The sequence below is a fragment of the Pipistrellus kuhlii genome, unplaced genomic scaffold (assembly GCF_014108245.1).
Source record: "Pipistrellus kuhlii isolate mPipKuh1 unplaced genomic scaffold, mPipKuh1.p scaffold_m20_p_15, whole genome shotgun sequence".
NCBI classification, from domain to species: domain Eukaryota; kingdom Metazoa; phylum Chordata; class Mammalia; order Chiroptera; family Vespertilionidae; genus Pipistrellus; species Pipistrellus kuhlii.
In genome coordinates, this window is record NW_023425460.1 from 11,267,281 (window position 1) to 11,284,538 (window position 17,258).

The window sequence follows — 17,258 nt, forward strand, 5'->3', positions numbered from 1 at the left end:
TATTCACCGGGGCCTGGGTGCCCTCTGAGAGCGGGCGGGAGCCCCTGCACATCCGCTCCACAGGGTCCCGCATCACCAAGGCCAGGGCCTCCTCTCTCCCCTGCCTTTCTCTTCTCCCAGGGGTTTCGGCCCCAGTCCCAGTTCTCCTCCGCTCACCCTGTCCTCACCTTAGCCTTTGGCTCCAACCCGGGAGAACACACCGGGAAAGGAAAGGTGGGGGGTGGAGGAAGGGCCTCACATTGCTCTGGGGACACCCTTGCGGGCCCGGAGTGTCCTGCTCCTGACACAGTGAGGTCACACAGCGCTTCCTGCGGGACGTGCCTGTTGCATGTCTGTGCTGTCCAGTCCGGTGGCCACTAGCCACAGGTGTCTACTGAGCGCTTATCTGAAATGTGTCTAGTGTGACTGAGGAACTAAATGTCAATGTCACTTAATTTTAATTAATGTAACTGTGATGAGTCACCTGTGACCGGTGGTGACCATATTAGACAGTGAGACCCTTAGAGGGTCCTTCAGGAGCCCCTGGACTGAGGCCCCACCCAGGACCGTCTCCACACAGACTAGGCCACCTCCCTGCCACCCCCAGGACAGCTCTCTCTCTCTGGTTCCAACTGACCTCACACCCCACCTGACCTTGACCTCAGGCCCCAGCACTGCAGCCACCCTTTCCATTCACCCCTCTCTGACCCCATTTGCACCCCAATCTGGGTCACGGCTCCCTCGGGCCTGCACTAGCCTCTTTTTTTTTAAATATATTTTATTGATTTTGTACAGAGAGGAAGGGAGAGAGATAGAGAGCTAGAAACACCGATGAGAGAGAGAGTCATCGACCAGCTGCCTCCTGCACACCCCCTACCGGGGATGTGCCCGCAACCAAGGTACATGCCCTTGACCGGAATCGAACCCGGGACCTTTCAGTCCCCAAGCCGACACTCTATCCATTGAGCCAAACCGGTCTCGGCGTGCACTAGCCTCTTGCTTGACCTCTCTGCTCTGCCTTAAGTTCCCCTACTGCCCCCTCTAGGCCCTTCCATGGCTCCCCAGTGCCCTTACACAGATCCGTCTCTAAGGCCGCTGTCTCTCTCCAGCCAGATCCCATACCATGCCCCCCGCCCAGCTCTCCAGAGAGTTTGCTTTCTTCAGTTTCCCACGGCAGCCCCCGCCTCTGACCTTCAGCCTCCCTTTGCCCCTAAGAACCAGGCCCCCGACCCACTGCCTTTGCCTGGAAGACCCCTATGCATCCTTTGAAATGTTTGAAAATCACTGTGTCAGGAAGCCATCGCCCTCAGGTATGGTGCATGCTAATACATTCCCCAGGCCGCCTCGGCTTCCATCATCACAGCACTTCTCACACTCTCTCCTTGGCGACCCGTGTGCCTATGCGTTTAGGAAGGCAGGCGTGTGTCCACCCTGCCTGGCCCACAGCGGGCTCTCAGGATGAGAATGGACAGAGAAGGAGACGGGACCTCGTGCACCGGAAGCAGGGTCAGGAGGCCTAGGTTCTAGTCCTGGACCTCACCACGTGACTCTGAGTCACCGACCGCCCCTCTCTGGGCCTCAGTTTGCCCATCTGTGAAATGGGTGCTCTGCGGATGAGCGGTCTAGAGGTCAGTGGGGTAAAGATGAAGCGAGCGGCAGTTTCACGAGAAGGAATCAGCACGTAAGATAACATTGTCAGCCCCAAGACCATAAACGCTGGAGACTTGGCACGGCTGGGTCTTAAACAGAGGAAGCGAGGCTCTGGGAAAGGGCCGGGGCATGTCCTGGCCAACAGGAGGGGCCAGGAAGGGGAAAGCGTGGTGAGAGGAACCAAGCAAAACTCCCAGGGGCTGATGCTTGTCCCTCAGCACCCAGCACCCAGAGACACCCAGGAGAGCCCCACCTGCCTCAGACCCTCTCCGCTGCACAGCCAGTCCCGTGTGCGCTCTCAGCCAGCCCTCAGAGGCGGCCTGCTTGCACGGCTGAGCCCAGCGCTCCCTGCTTGTCCCAGCCGGTCCAGGGGACGGTGGGGCCGGACCGAGCCCTCTGGGTTCCCTATCGCCTGGCAGCGCGTGGGAATGAGCGGATAGCAGCAGTCATGGCTGAGCCAGAAAACTAGCAAAGGCAAACGTGCCACCCTCCTGCTCTGGCCATGTGGCCTCCCTTTCCTTGACCACCCCGCGAGCTGTGCTCTGACGTTTGCCATCATCACCACAGTCTTGCCAGCTCAGCAGGGTTAGGTGATTTGCTCCAAGTGGCACAGCGCCTAAGCAGGACTGACAGGAAGGAGGCTCTACTCTTCATCTTCCCACACGGCTTCTTACTAAGCTGCCCTCCCGGCTTCTCCCATGGAACCTTCCGCGGCAGCCTCTTCCGGGACCTCTTCCCGGACTGCGGCACCCTCACCTGTGGGTCCTCCCCATCCCCAGCCCTGGAGCCCTGTGCTGGCCAGATTCCCACAGTCACCAGGCCTCATGCCCTCCCGGCCCGGCCTTTGCGCTGATGGCACCAGTAAGACCTCCTGGGGAGGTGGGTTTATGTGCTCCCCAGATTGCCCTGGCGGAGAGACACTCTGGCTTTCACTCGTGTTCACGAACACGTTGGGGATGGGGGACAGCTCAGTACTCTCTTCCCAGAGAAGCACTCTGACACAAACGCTGGGAGACTATTCCAGAGGGGAGGAAATGAGAAACCCAGCTGAGGAACCAGAGGGCATGCAGAGCGGGGAGATCCACAGCTCGGCCCCAGTGGTCTGGGCAGTGGCAGGGACCAGGACACCCCCTGATGCAGGAACTGCCTCCTGTGGCCCCCTCAGCCCCTTGGATGCCCCCCTCCCTCACTCCATTATAAAGAAACGTTGGTATAAAAAGGCGGTTCTGATCCTCCAGGAATAGATGGGGAGGGCCATGGGGACAGCGAGCCTCAGCCTGGGACCAAGGGGCACAAGTCCTGTCGCGGGGGCTCTGGGCGGCTCTCACCCCGCCCTGATGGGACAAGTGGAGCTTGGCCGCCTCTGAGCGCCCTGCCTCTGCGCCCCTGCTTCCTCTATCTGCCCCGCGCCCAGGGCGCTCCCAGACCCCGATGCGGGGTGGGGGGCGACGGGGGTGCCTGCCTGAAGCGGGATTGAGGGGTCCCTGGCAGGGCAGCATCAGTCCCGCCCCCAGCCCCTCCCGGGGACACCTCGCCCGCAGTCCCGGCCGGGCGCCCGGCGCGCAGCGCGGAGAGCCAGCGCCCGCGGGCACCGGCGGGTGGAGGGTTTGGAGGCTGCGCGAGGGGGCGCCGCGGGGAGGGGGGAAAGCCAGCCACAAAGAGCACCGACCTCATCCAGCAGTTGGTGGACTCGTCCCAAAATAGCCGTCTCCATCTGCCGCTCCCCGCACTCGGCTTCCAGGCGCAGCACGCGGGCCTGCAGCTCCGCCGTCCGAACGTGGGCGAGCAGGCTGAGCGCCAGCGCGCAGAGGGCGAGCGCCAGCAGCCCGCACGCGCCCGGGCCGGGCAGCCGCGCGCAGCGCTCCGCCGCCGGCGCCCGGGTCCCCTCCGGAGCACCCCGCTCCCCGGGCCCCCGGGCTCCCGCCGCCGCTGTGCGGGCGCGCTCCGCGGCCATCCCCTCGCGTCTCCAGAACCAATAAATAAATAAATAGAATAAATAAAGGCAGGGGCCGCTGCCCAAAGGCTCGATCCAACAAGCTGCGGGACGAGGGGGTAAAGGGCTTGTATCCTGGAAAATAATGTTCCTTCCCTTTGCTTCCGGCAAAGAGGCTGGAAGAACGAAGCAGCAGCAGCAGGAGGGGGGACGTGAAGAAAACGCAGCCAGCGGCCCTCGGGGTGCGCCCAGGTGAGACGCAGTGACTTCGGAGAAGAGTGTTGTCCAAGCCCGGGAAAGTCAGCGGGACCGGCTGGCACCCCTTCCCTCCCTCCGTCCGCCTGTCCCTGCGAGTGTCCGCAGCGCCCTCTCCTCGCGTCGCTCCTGCGCGGTCCCCGCTCCTCGGAGCCCCGCGTCTCCGGCGGCGGCGGTGTCAGTCGCGGGGCGCAGCGGCGCGCGGGGGGCCCCGCGGGCAGAGGCGGGTGGCGGCCGCGGCGAGGAGCAGCGCTGGGGCCGATGCCGGCGCCTCTGTAACCTGACACACTGGCGGCGGCCGCGCGGATCGGATGATGAGCAATCCGTGCTACTTCCCAAACTAATCTCCCCCGCCCCTCCCTCCTCCTCCTCCCGTCCTCTCCTCCTCCTCCCCCGCCTCCTGCGGGGCGGGCGGCTTGGGTTTGTTTATTTATTCAAACTGGCCCGGGTGGGGGGCGTGGTGCGCGGGGGGAGGGGGGGGCGGGGCGGCCGCCCCCAGCCACCGGCCCCGGGAGCAGCCTCTCCCCCGACCCCGGCCTCCTTTGAAGTGACGCGGGGTTATTTATAGGCAGGAAGGGGGTGTGGAGTGGCGCGAGGGCTTCGCTTCGCTCCCTTTTCTCGGGATTCACACCGACGGCCCTCCTCGCCTTCCGCCCAAATCCTGGGGCCAGGCATCCCTCTGCTCTGCTTTCTGGCTAGCCGGTAGAGCCCGCCTGCCTCTGGGATCCTCCAGGGAGTCCGACTGAGTTACTGTCAGGCGTCTAGAAGGATCTCCACGTCCTGAGCAAGAATATCAGAATCCATTGGGCTGCCAGAGCGCCGAGCTTCCTCACCCCTCCGATCTCCCCCGTTCCCTGGCTCCTGGGGTGACTCCACCTGAGTTCTGCACTCCCCCAGGGCCTTTGGTGGGGCTCCTTCCGCCAGCCACACCTTTCCCGGGGGCGACAAGTTAGCCCTCCAGGGGCGGCTGAAACGGTGCCTTTTCTCTCCTTCGGGACCCACAGCAACAGGGGAGAGGAAAAGGAAAACTGAGCAGTAGGCTTCATCCCGGGGTGTCGGAAAAGCAGGTCCTGCTCCCTGCTAGTCTTGATCCCTCCCGTATTTCCTGCTATTGATCTGAGACCCATTCCATCCCTCTGTTGTCAGGCCAGCAGCCCCCTCCCCCTCATCCCAGCCACCAAAGGTGAGCGCTCCAGCTCCATCCTGTGGGTCCTTCCCATCTGCACCCCTCCTACAGCCGTGTCCTAAACCCCAGAGAGAACAGCTGCCTGAAGGGCATTGCATGGTTTCCTCTCTGCTCTTGTCACCTCTCCCACTTGAAGTAACATGTGTATCCCAAGAGGCTTTATCTCCCTGGGCCTCTTGTCGCTCTTGCAAACGAGGTGGTGGGGACGAGTTGATGCAGAAAGCATGCTTCCCAGGACGGGGCAGGAGATAAAAGGCTGGCTCCTCCTGGGTGGATGGGGGTAGGGGTGACAGGAATGCTGGGTCCCACTTTACAGTAACAGGGTGTGCCACCTAGGTAACAAACACAGTATCATGGCACACCTAGGAGTGGGGCATGTCTGGAAGAGGAATAGAGCACTTATAAATAATGTGTTATAGCATTGCTTGCTGGGTCAGACCGCCACTGTGGAGGACTACAGGGGTAGGGATTGATGCTGCCACCCGGCTGGCGGCCAGGAGCTCTGGGTCAGGCCCGCCTCTAGCATTTCCTCCATGCGGGGCATGGCGACAAGCGGTTCCCTACTCTGTGATGGTGTTGAAGACCACCAGGGGGCGCCAGAGAACATGCCTGGGGATTCAAAGGTAGAGGGAATGGAAGAAGAGAACGGGGGCAGGGGGGTAGTTTTATCCTTGGTTGTTCCACAAGCTGCTCTTTTCCCGTTCAGGATTTCAGCAGCCCTGGGGAACGCTAAGGCAGTGAACCTAAAAGGACTTGGGACTGGCAGCTGAAGGAAGAGGGTTCTAGGCTAACCTGACTCCAGCATCAGCAATGACACATCCAAACCCCGGGGGCTTCCAGTCAGAGAGACCCGGGTATCAATCACGGTTCTGTCAATGATGGAGTTCCCGAACGGCTCTGAGCCTGCTTTCTCATTTACACAATGGGACCTGTTGAAGTAATGCATGTAAAGCACGTAACACAGTGCCTGGCACACAGTAGGCACTCAATCAACGACAGCTACTTCATTCTTTAGGAATTCATGGCCACTGGAGTCAGCTAAGACACAGCACCTCTGGGGTCCCACTTGTGCAACAGGAAGAAATTTCAACTCCAAGATGAGTCACAGCTTCTTTTCCCCACAACCGATCGCTGGGGGGTAGCAGCGGTGGGATTCAGGCCTCAGCCTGAGTAGTGGGAGAGGCTATTCCCAAATGTCCCCTTCCCTTCTTCATGCACGGAATGACATTCTGAGCCTGGGGACGCTCCCTTCCCGTTAAGCACTGCCCACCGCAGGCCCTGTCACAGGGTGTCTGGGCTTATCTTGAAACCTCTTTCTGCAGAAGCGGAGCCTGCAACTTGGAGACATGGGAGTGGAAAGACCCTTCTCTTCAGGAGCTCAAAGTCCAGAGGGGAAGATAAGATGCCTTCAGACACAACAGGCAGAGGGTGAAAAATCCACGAAACAGAGCAAAGGCTGTAAGAAGGCTTCCGGGAAGAAGGACGGAAAACCTGTAACTCAGGGAAAGTCCCTAGGAAATTGGGTTTCTTGTCTGTAGCCAGGAGATAGTGCTAACCAAGGAGTTTGATTTCCATCTGTGGTCATGGTTATAGTCCCAGATAAAAATGGGCATTTCAGGTACCAGAGTGCAAAGCTAAGAAAATTGTCCCTGTGCATTTAAGCTGTTTGTTCCTCAAGCGTTTTCTGATTTTTGTTGTTGTTGTTTTGGCTTCCACATATTTGCTGGACCCTCTGCCAGGGAGTTCCTCCTTCACTCACCTGTTCTCTGCACCTTAATAACTTGCCAATTGCTCCAAGCCCAGTTTTACGGAGGGAACCCCACTTCTCTTCCTCTCACTGTGGCTTTGGCAGCCTCAACCTCTCTCTTCCCCAAACTGTTACCATCCCAGCCCCTGAGACCTCCTGCCCCATCTACTTCCGTCTCTCTGGCCTGATTTTCGGTCTCCCCAAAGACTAAGGGGACAGCCCCACCAAAAGCGGGACATCTGGTCACCTTACTAAAGGCTCCACTTTCTCTCCCCACATCAGAACGCTGGTCACACCTCCTATGCACAACTCTTCTCCTGGCTGCTTATCAGAATCACTTGTGGAGGCCACAGGAGCGCGGGCACCTGTGGTTTTACCTCCCCTGAGCCTATTCCCCCGTCTCTCACATCTGGGGCTCAGGTTCCTTCGGGGGACCCTCTAACTTGCAGTCTGTGTGGCTTTAATGGCCTTGGCCCCATCCCTGGCCTCAGGAATGTGAACAATCTAACTCTCTCCCCTGGCTGCAGTCCTTAGGCTGCAGGTGGGCGTGCGGCCCAGGTCAGGCTCCCGAGACCCAGGCTGGAATGATGGGGAAGGGTAGCTCCCTTCTCAAAGGGCTTTCTAAAAAAATGGCAGCTGCTGCTGGGGCCATCTTGCTGCTGGTCTTAAAGATCAGGTTTGAGAATGAAGCCAACACAGAAGGCAAGCCAAGGTGGAGACAGACGGGGTCCTGGGCACATCATTTAAATCTTCTATCGAACTGTGCCTGCAGCTCACGCCTGCACTTTTCAGTCACAGGAGTTCTTTTTTGCTCCAGCCTGTTGGCATTGGGTTTCTTCTCTTGACCATCCTGCTTTCAGAAGCTTCGGGAGGGACTAGAATGTACATCGAGGTGGAAGGTCACTTCGCTGTGCCCTCCCCTTGGGGGCCCGGTCCTCCTGAGCTCCACTTTCTGTCTCTCTGATGAGGACTCTCCTGTCAAACCCACAGCCCACAGCCCCATCCCTGGCACGTCCCACCCGTGTCTCCAGCTCCGTTTGGAGCCTGCCCCCAAGCCAGCCTCCCCTTGCTCTGCCTCCCTTTCCTTCCCTTGGCCGATGGCACTGGCACCCTCCTGAGGCCCAGGCTGGGCGGTTGCCTTCTCCTCACCTGTAGCAACTTCATTTGATTGACATCAAGTCCTGTGGATCCCGCCCCCTCCATTTCTCTCAGGTCTGTTCCACCTTTTGGGTTTCTCTGCTCCCTCCTGCTGCCTGCCTCATGCTTGGCCTTCAAACAAGCCCAGTTCTGCCTGGCTGGTGTAGCTCAGTGGTTGAGCTTCGACCTATGAACCAGGAGGTCACAATTTGATTCCCAGTCAGAGCACATGCCCAGATTGTGGGTTTGATCCCAGGGGGGGAGGGGGCAATGCAGGAGGCAGCCAATTAATGGCTCTCTCTCATCACTGATGTTTCTATCTCTTTTCCTCTCTAAAATCAATAAAAATGTATTTAAACAGGCCCAGCTCTCCCGCATAGTAGCCATACCGGAAAAGCTTACCCGAGGAAGCCTGGCCCCAGCACCTGCCAGAACGTTCCCCAGGCCTTCATGACCACTGGCATTCCAGCCCGGCTCTCAGCTCTGCTTCTGCGTAGCGTGAACGCCGAGATAGAAGGAGCCTGGGCTCCTGTTGGCTTCACAGAGCTGAGTTGCCAGGCAAGCCCGGACTTTCATGTGGATGAGAAGGAACTTATCTCATAACGGCCCCGTTATCTAGCGTGTCTTGTGCAGCCTCGACCATGTCCTCCCTGTGAGCTGTGTCCGTCCCCTCCCCTAAGCTAGGAAGCCCTAGAGAACAGGGGGTGACCATGCTCACCTCTGTGCCCTCAGCACTCAGCCCAAGAAAAGGTGGTTTGAATGAAGGAGTGAGTGAATGAATGAATGATTGGAGGGATTCTAGCTCTGGCTGTTCCCAAATATATTACTGAACTTGGAAATCAGACTACAGTCTGCACCTGCTCCATGTACAGCCCATCCTACCAACACCAACACTGAAGTAACAGAGTGAGAAAAGGCTTCTTCAAAATTACATTTGAATGTGAAATCAAACATGCCTGCAGACTCAGAGGAGAGGAGGACATGCCTTCATCAGGCGTGGCACAACGCAGATCGCCCGTGTTATAGTTTTCCCATAAAAAATGGGAACTGCAGGCACTTAAGCCCCAAAGCGCACAGCTAAGGAAAACCTGGCACCACGAATACATTTCAAAATGTACCTGTTTTCAAAATCAATTCTTTTTCGTTAGACGGTGCACTTCCCGTTGTAATGCTGGTCCGTGACCAACAGCGCCCATTACCAAGCAGTGCGAGAGCCCCAGGGAAGACACTGGATTGGCTTTTCAAACCCCTGACAGTCTCTAGAAAGACTGCAGTGTTCGCTGTTTTAAAATTAAACATCTGGTGGAAAGATCTGTTATTTTATGATTTTTATAACAACTCATGTGCATCTACTTCCACTTACTAAGTGAGTTTTCGAGATTGATGGGCAAGGAAGGGAAAGGAGAACGGGGGGTGTAAGGGCCTTTCCATCTCAGACATCTATCCCATTCGGCAAATCTCTATGGAGCCACGCCCTGCGCTGGTATTGGAGACACATGGGAGGACAAGGCAGGCCAGGGCTGGAGGCCCCCAGGGTAAGTGCTGCAATGCAGCGCACAGTGGGTGCTTGGGGAGCACAGAAGAGGAGCCCCTATCAGCGTGGGGGATGAGACCTAAAGGATGAGCAGAGTTAGAGAAAGGGGTACAGGGAGGGCATGCCCAACAGAGAAACCTGCTATGCGAAGGCCTGGGGTGAGGCAGAACGTGTGCTCTGGGGAAATTGTGAGTGGTCACTGTGGTGAATGTGGAATGCCAAGGGAAAGGGTTGGGGCTTCTGCTGAGGTGGGGCCAGGGGCCAGGCAGGATAAGGGGTTTGGATTTTGTCCTGAGGATGAAGGGGAGCCAGTGAAGAGGCTGTGTTGCTATGCGGGGTGTTGGGAGCTGTTGACCTGCAGCAGATGGAGATCCCAGAGAGCGTGAACGGAGGCCAGGATCGGAGGAGAGGTATGAGGAGCAAGGCAGGAATTCTCGTGGGCTCCAGCTCTCAGGCTTGCCTGGGTACAGGCTCTAAAATTCAATTCGCTTGCCCCAGGACGAGGAAAGTAGCATGCGGTGTATCTTGGGGGAGTTCTTTGTGGGTTGGGGCCAGGGCGAAGCTCCTGCTGGGAGCAGCAGGTCAGACGTTGGGAAATGCCTTTCCGACTCCCCATTTCCTTCCCACTCAGCCACGCCAATCAGTCCATTGGCTGTGACTCTACAGAGCAGAGGATGGGGTCGAGGGGCAGGGGCTGCAGATGTGCGGGGAAGAGAAAGCCTGCCCAAGAGGCCCTGGGGGCCTTATTAACTGGGGCCAAAACAAACTCTCTCATTAAGAAGAGAGCAGAGCCAAGTGTGGAGGCTGCACTGATGCAAGTCCTGGGACCCTCTTCTGCAGGCCGAAGGGTGGGGAGGAATTTGGATGCGATGGTTTCAGGTCACGAATGCTTGTGTGCACGTGTGTAGGGGTGTGACACCAGCTGCCATCTATCTAGTGTCTCACTGTGTGTACTTGCCTTTATCTGGTCTTGTGTTTTGGTGCAATGAGATCATGCACATTTCTGCACACACATATAAGCAGGCACATGCAGGGGAGGGCAAATGTTGTGGCTGCTCAGGGCTGCTCCACAGTACAAGTGGGCTGGCTCTAAGCCTCTTCCAATGTGTGTGTGTGTGTGTGTGTGTGTGTGTGTATCCATTCATGTGACCAGAAAGGGGTGTGTGCCAGCCTCTATGTGTGTCATCTGTTTTGGTCTGGATGTATACACAATAACGTGTACATGCTTCTAAATGGTCAGGACCCCAATCATGTCTAGGAGTGATAGTGGCAGTAACTAGGGACAGTATTTCAGTCATCTATAGCTGACACGAAACTTAGTGACAGAATGACTCATTATTTTTCACAGTCCTGTGAGTTGACAGGGTTCAGCAGAGTGGTTCTTCTATCCCAAGTAGTGTGGCTGAGGTCACTCACATGGCTGCATTATGACAGCTTGGCTGAGGTTCGGAAATTTAAGATGGCCTCTCACCCTTTGGGGCCCCTCTAGGTGGTCTCTCATCAACCCATAGCCTGCCCTGAGCTTCTTTACTGCGTGGTGGCCAGCTTTCAAAGGGAGAGCTCCAGGAGGACAAGTTCCATTGGGCAAATGCTTATGACACATCTGCTTCTGTGACACTTGCTAATGTCTCATTGGCCAAAACAAATTACATGGCCAAGACGAGAGTCAAGCACAAGAAATTATCCAAGAACTTGATTCCAGGATGTGTGCTCCCCTGGAAGCCACAGATGTAACTGTCTACCACAGACCAGGAAGAATGCCTGATAGGGTTGGCTAGTGTACAGAATCACTTGACACCAACAAGTAGGATGTGGGGGATGCTATGATGGTTAGCAAAGTCCATGCCTAGTGCCCAGATCCTGCCCAGACCAGCTCTCTCCTGATGGCCTCTGCAGCCCCTTGCCCTCTGGTCTCAGGTGGTTCAAGAATAATTCAGCAGAAGTCTCAATCTTGGCCTCATTTCAAGCATTGAAAAACTCTGGGGCCCAGTTTCTGCTTCGTTAAAGGCCGTTCTGGGTGATTTCATGGACAGCTCCACTGTTGACTAGCTGTGCAATCTTGGACAAATTATGTAACCTCTCTGAGCCTGTTTTTAATATCTGAACTATAAGGAGAACTATCCCTGTTTCCTAGGGGCATCGTAAGGACTAGATGAGATGGTGCATGCTCAGTGCCCTGTCAGTGCTTAATGTGAGACTGCCATGGCCATGATCGTAACTGCAGAGATTGGGGACACACAACAAAGACCAAACAGTTCATGTCCCCTCTCACACCCTGTGTTCCTGCAGCTGAAGGAGGGATGGTATAGGTCATTGATCACATCATCAGTCCACACAGGGATGCACAGAGCTTGCAGTCCCATGGGGTATATCTCTAGGGACTTACATGCATGGGAAAGAGAAGAGCTGTGCCAGGCAGCATGAGCTGAGGGCCAAACAAACAGGCACTTTGAGAAGAGACTTGGAGTTGGGGCAAAGTACAGGAAGGCTTCCTGGAAGAGGTGAGCTGGGCCTGCACTATGACAAGATCCAGACAGAGGAAATGACTGGGAGAATAGACCAGAAGTTACAAATTGTGTGATCTATCCTTGCTAAGTATGCATCATGTGGGGCAGCCTTATCCCCAACAGCCCCATCCATCTGTCCCTTTCATTCCTCTCTTTTCAGATGGCACGGTCTGGTCATGTTTGGCAAACATACCAAAACCCCCCATTTCCTCATCATTGGCAGAGTTGACCAATCAATTACAGAACACACACCCCCAATACATACACACACACACACACACACACACACACACACACACACACACACTTCGTAGGCTTCTCAATGCAGGAGGCTATTATCAATCTATTGCGATCAGCTTGGGGTGAAAGCATTTTGCTGACTCAGTTTGAGTTGAAATAAAGCATCATCTTTGAAACCAAAACTCTTAGCCCTGGCCTCTTCATCTGCAAACTTCGTGCCCTTCAGTAAGTGCCTTAACCTCTCTGGATCTCAGCCTCCTGCTGGGGTAAGGGAATATTAGCTCCTACTCTGGGGAATGCTGAGAGACTCGAATGAGATCATGTGTGTGAGGCTCTAACAAAGTACAAAACCCAGAAGAGAGTATATTATGGTGATGGTCCTGATGCAGCCAGACGTCAGAACGCTGGAGCAAATGCATCCATTAGGGCCCCGTTTGCAGCTTTTTGGAGGAAGAACAATCGGTTCAGGAGTGAGACTGAGAGGCAGACCCTCCAAGCTGTCAGCCTGTAGAAACAGGGCTCAGATCTGGACTCGGCACAGAGATGGTGGAAGGCGCCCCAAGAATGTGCTCGGAGAAGCAGCCCAGGGCCTGAGCTCTCCCTGACAGGCAGGAAGAGCTGTCAGAAAGGCCGGCAACAGGGTTAAGACAGATGTTTTCAGTTGATGACAGACGGGTAATGGAGAGCACAATTAGTTTACTAAAGCAGATCCCTGTTTACGAGCATCTGGGAACTACAAGTTTATGGGGTGGTGTCTCTGTGTGCTCTCCTGTCCCCCCACTACCTCCCCCCAATCACTGCGGAATTCTTTGTCTTGACCATGGTGCTCAGTCTTGGAACTTCATTTCAAGAGCAGCTCTCCTGGTTTAAAATAGAGAGAATGCCTACCCTTTGCCCAGAAGAACCTCTATACATCCTCCAAGCCTCCTCTGGTACATTCACTTGAAGGAACTGAGACAGAGATGTAGTCCAAGATCACACAGCAAACTAGTGGCAGAGCCAGATCTGGCCAGGTCTCTTCCCTACCAGGCACCCTGCAGCCTCTACATTCAACCTGTGTCCATTGCCCAGACTGTAGCCAATGCCAGTAATCCCAGAGGAGGGACCCCAGATGGAGGGTTGTGCTTTCCCCAGCTGTAGCTGTGAAAGCAGAACTGCCTGGAACATTCCTGTGACCCTCATTACAAAGGCCTTTTTCTTCCTTTCCCCCTAAAGACTGTTGTAAATGTCATTTCTAAAGTTGGGGTGGGGAGTGCCCTGTTTGTCTTTCCTATATCCTCCCCCCCAATCAGGAAACGAGGGGTCTTGCTTTCCTTGATTGATCGGTTCCTGACATTAGCTCACCACCGACAGTCGGGCTTGTTGTAGATCTATTAACTTGAATCTTTCCTTGGCTTTATAAGGCTCTGGGACAACATCTGGAAACAGATGTTTGCTCAAAGATGGAGCAGAAGCAGCAGGCATGGGGCCAAAAGTAAGCCACAGCCCCCTGCGGGAGGGGGCAGATATGCTGACTGCTCGGGCAAACTGTAGGCCTTGAGCTAGTGTGGGAGCTTTGCATATTTGAAGGAACGGCTGCTTCCGCTCTGGGGTCTGCACAGGCAACGGTCACGCTGGGCCTGCCCGGGGATTAGGGCCAATGCTCCAATGTGCTGGATTCTGTCCCCACAGCCTCCCTCTTCATTCCATCTCATGGCCAAGGACTAGGAATCCAGCTCCTTCAACATGTTAACGTTCTTGTTTCCCAGAGATGGAAAATTCTGAAGGGCTGGAGACGTTATCAAACTCAATGTTGTTGAGGTTTCCCATATGAAGTTCAGAGCTGGGCACATTAAAATTCTCAGGAAAAGAGTGATGATAGTGGAGAGGGTGGTGGTTGAGATGGTGGAGACAATGATGGTGGTGGTGGTGGCGTTAGTCAGTAGTTTGAATGTGGACACAAATCTTCAGGTTCACCAAGTTTTTCCCAACTACATGGCTGTGTTGGCACTTGCCTAAGCTTGACCAATTAGGCACCTTCCTTGGATTTTTATTTTTATTTTTATTTATTTATTTATTTATTTATTTATTTATTTTAATATATTTTATTGATTTTACACAGAGAGGAATTGAGAGGGACAGAGAGTTAGAAACGTCGATGAAAGAGAAACACCGACCAGCTGCCTCTTGCACACCCCGCACTGGGGATGCGCCCGCAACCAAGGTACATGCACTTGACCGGAATCCAACCCGGGACCTTTCCGTCAGCAGGCCAATGCTCTATCTACTTAGCCAAACCGGTCCCGGTTTGGCTCTATCCACTACCCGGATTTTTAAAATATGAACTTGAGAGATGGAAATTCGTTTGTTTTTGGATCCCTATGCAGCCAAGATGTAAATCTCTGAAGCTCACATGGACTGAGGTTTGTCTATAAATGGAGAGAATTAAATGAATAGCAGAGAGAAGGAAGCAGAGATAAGAGAGGAAGAGAAAGAAAGCATCCTGTTGGTGTTTGGATGTTTGAGTTGCCTTAGAATGGTCTTGCCCTTTTCAGTTTGGGTGTGTGAACTATAAAGCCCCCCCCCCTCCCCCCCCATTAAGCTAGTTGACTTGGGTTTCTGTCTCTTTCTACCAAAGGTTCTGACTGACCTGAGCAGATGATCATGGAGGTGTAAAAATGATTATGTGAGAGAGAGTCTAACAATGATAGTAGAGATGAAAATGAAAAATGGCAAAGATAACATTGGTGATGGGGTGGTTATGGTGATGTGATGGTGCTGCCAAGAATAGGTAGTGATGATGATGGTTTAGATTAGATGGTGACATTGATAGTAATGATATTTGTGATGACGGTGGGGATCACATGATTGATTATGGTGAAGGTACTGATTTTACCAGCCTAATCTGGGTGTATGTCTTAGAAACAAGCCCAAAAGACCCAGGAGAGGAACAAACAAACAAACAAAAAACCATGAGGGCAGGGACAAAAATTCTTCAAGAATGTCAGGCACTGTCTTTTTTCTTAGATGGATAAATTCTAACTAAATCTGGAGAGAAGGTCACAGATGGTACCCCATAGAACTTCGTAATAGCATTGGAACCTTCTAGAACAGAAAGATGCAGGGATATTAACCCAATAGGATCCTTTGGAGATCCCAGGTGGCTCTCGGGATTCCAACATCAGATAAGATGAACTTGGGGCAGAACAACAAACAAACAAAAAAAGCACTGATCTCATGTCTGATCATTTATACTTTGTGGATGTTTGTGACCATTGTTCATCATGGTCTAGTTGGTAAAAATGAGCTACTTCTGGAGAATAATAGCAACACATTTTTGTTAAGCACTTACTACGTGTCAGGGGCTGCTTGTCTTGTGTGATAAAATCCTCACAACTCTAGGTATTTCTAATCCCTATTCATCAAATCAGGAAATTGCAGTAGAGGGAAGTGATTTTTTTGTGTGTGCATGTGTGTTTTTTTTTTAAATCCTCACTCTATATTTTTTCTATTAATTTTTAGAGACAGTGGAGGGGAGTAGGGAGAGAGAGAAAGAAAAACCAATGTGAGAGACACATTGATTGGTCACCTCCCATACATGCCCTGACCGGGCCTGGGGTAGAACCTGCAACCCAGGTACTTGCCCTTGACAGGAATTGAACTGGCAAGCCTTCCATTCACAAGATGATGCTCTAACCACTGAGCTACCGACCAGAGCTGTGCTTTTTTTTAATCCTCAACTGAGGATATGTTTTTATTGCTTGTATATAGAGAGAAAGGGGCAGAGAGAGAGGGAGAGAAACATTGATGTGAGAGAGAAACATCAATTTGTTGTCTCCTGCACCCTCCCCAACGGGGGATCGAACTCATAACCTAGGTACGTGCCCTGACCAGGAAACAAACCAACAACCTTTTGGTGTTGCTCCAACCAACTGGGCCAGGACTAGTGTGGGTTTTGTAAATCATCCAAGAGCAAATGTGGTCCAAGGTCACACAGTGTATACTAGGGACGAGCCAGATCTCTTCCCTAGTCAGCACCCTGCAGCTTCCAGCTTAGCCCAATGTGTGGCCTGTAGCCAAAGGCCAGCACGATTTCTATTCTGCTACAAGGAGCATGCTCCCCCGTAGGAGAGGAGAGTCAAGTGGCCAGAGAAACACAGGTAGGTCAGTACTGACCCAGCAACGTCTTCTCCCCCAGAAGTTATAGATCCCCGTAGCTGGATTTTTAAAAAGTAAACACATGCCATTTCCATAATGGAAAATTTTCTTAAAAAAAAAAAAAAAAAAAAAAGTAAGTAAAACATTCTCCTGTCGTCTCCCTTGGCCAAAGAGAACCGAGAAAGATAAATGAAGCCTTTTACACAGGCGCAGGAGGTTCCAGCTCTGGGCTCCACCCTGACAGGGTTCTGGCTTGGCTGGAGGCTCCCTCCGCCTCAGGAGCGGCCATCCCCATTCCCCCCGGAGGCCTGTGGGGGCTCTGCAGTGGGAATATGATCCTTGAGAGTGGGGGCCAACTCCCCTCCTTTCAGCCTTTCCTTCTCAGTGGTGATCCCTGCAGGCAGGCAGCACCGCTGTGCTAGCTAATGGCTGTTCGTTTACCCGTAGTCTAGGGCCTGTGGGGCACCACTGAGGCCCCAACAGGCGAAACTACGTGTCCAAGATGACTCGGCAAGTAAAGGGCAGCGCCAGGACCAGAGGGAAGGGCTTGGTGTCCACACCTGCCACTGTGCCCCATAGAAGCACATGCTTTAGAAGCCCTCCCGTCAATCTATTGATTGGACTGGGATGTGATGAGAAAACCTCTGAATTTGGAGTCAGACACCACCATCTCTATCCAGCCCCAATCTTTGCTGTCCTAAAAGCTTTTTCCTAAGTCAGCTTCAGTTCCCAAGATGGCACCCACAGCTCCCCAACACTCTTTTCATTCAGATCCTGCCAAAGAGGAGGAGCACCTTAGCATTGCCAGCTGAGTCCTAAGATTCATCCTAACTGGACCAGCTCAGGTCACATGCTCACCTCTGGACCAACCCTGGTGGGCAAAGGAAGCAAAGTGCTCACTGGCTTCACCCCTGGGTGGAGTGACGTTGGCATTCACCTTTTTGAATCACTAC

The 17,258-nt window shown here is 53.9% G+C and overlaps 1 protein-coding gene across 13 annotated transcripts in view; it reads right to left on the minus strand.

Annotated features, from left to right (window-relative positions):
• Nucleotides 1-4,192, minus strand: part of COL13A1 (collagen type XIII alpha 1 chain) — a 142,447-nt gene extending 138,255 nt beyond the window's left edge. For 9 of the 13 annotated variants that reach the window (XM_045581784.1, XM_045581791.1, XM_045581785.1 and 6 more), the window contains exon 1: nt 3,299-4,191. In XM_045581784.1, coding sequence (XP_045437740.1) covers nt 3,299-3,583 — 285 coding nt within the window. In that variant the 5' untranslated portion in view covers nt 3,584-4,191. Of the gene's footprint in view, nt 1-3,298 lie in introns of all 13 variants that reach the window. The other 4 variants (XM_045581790.1, XM_045581783.1, XM_045581793.1 and 1 more) reach the window with 2 other exon arrangements.
• Between the last annotated feature and the right edge of the window lie 13,066 nt (nt 4,193-17,258).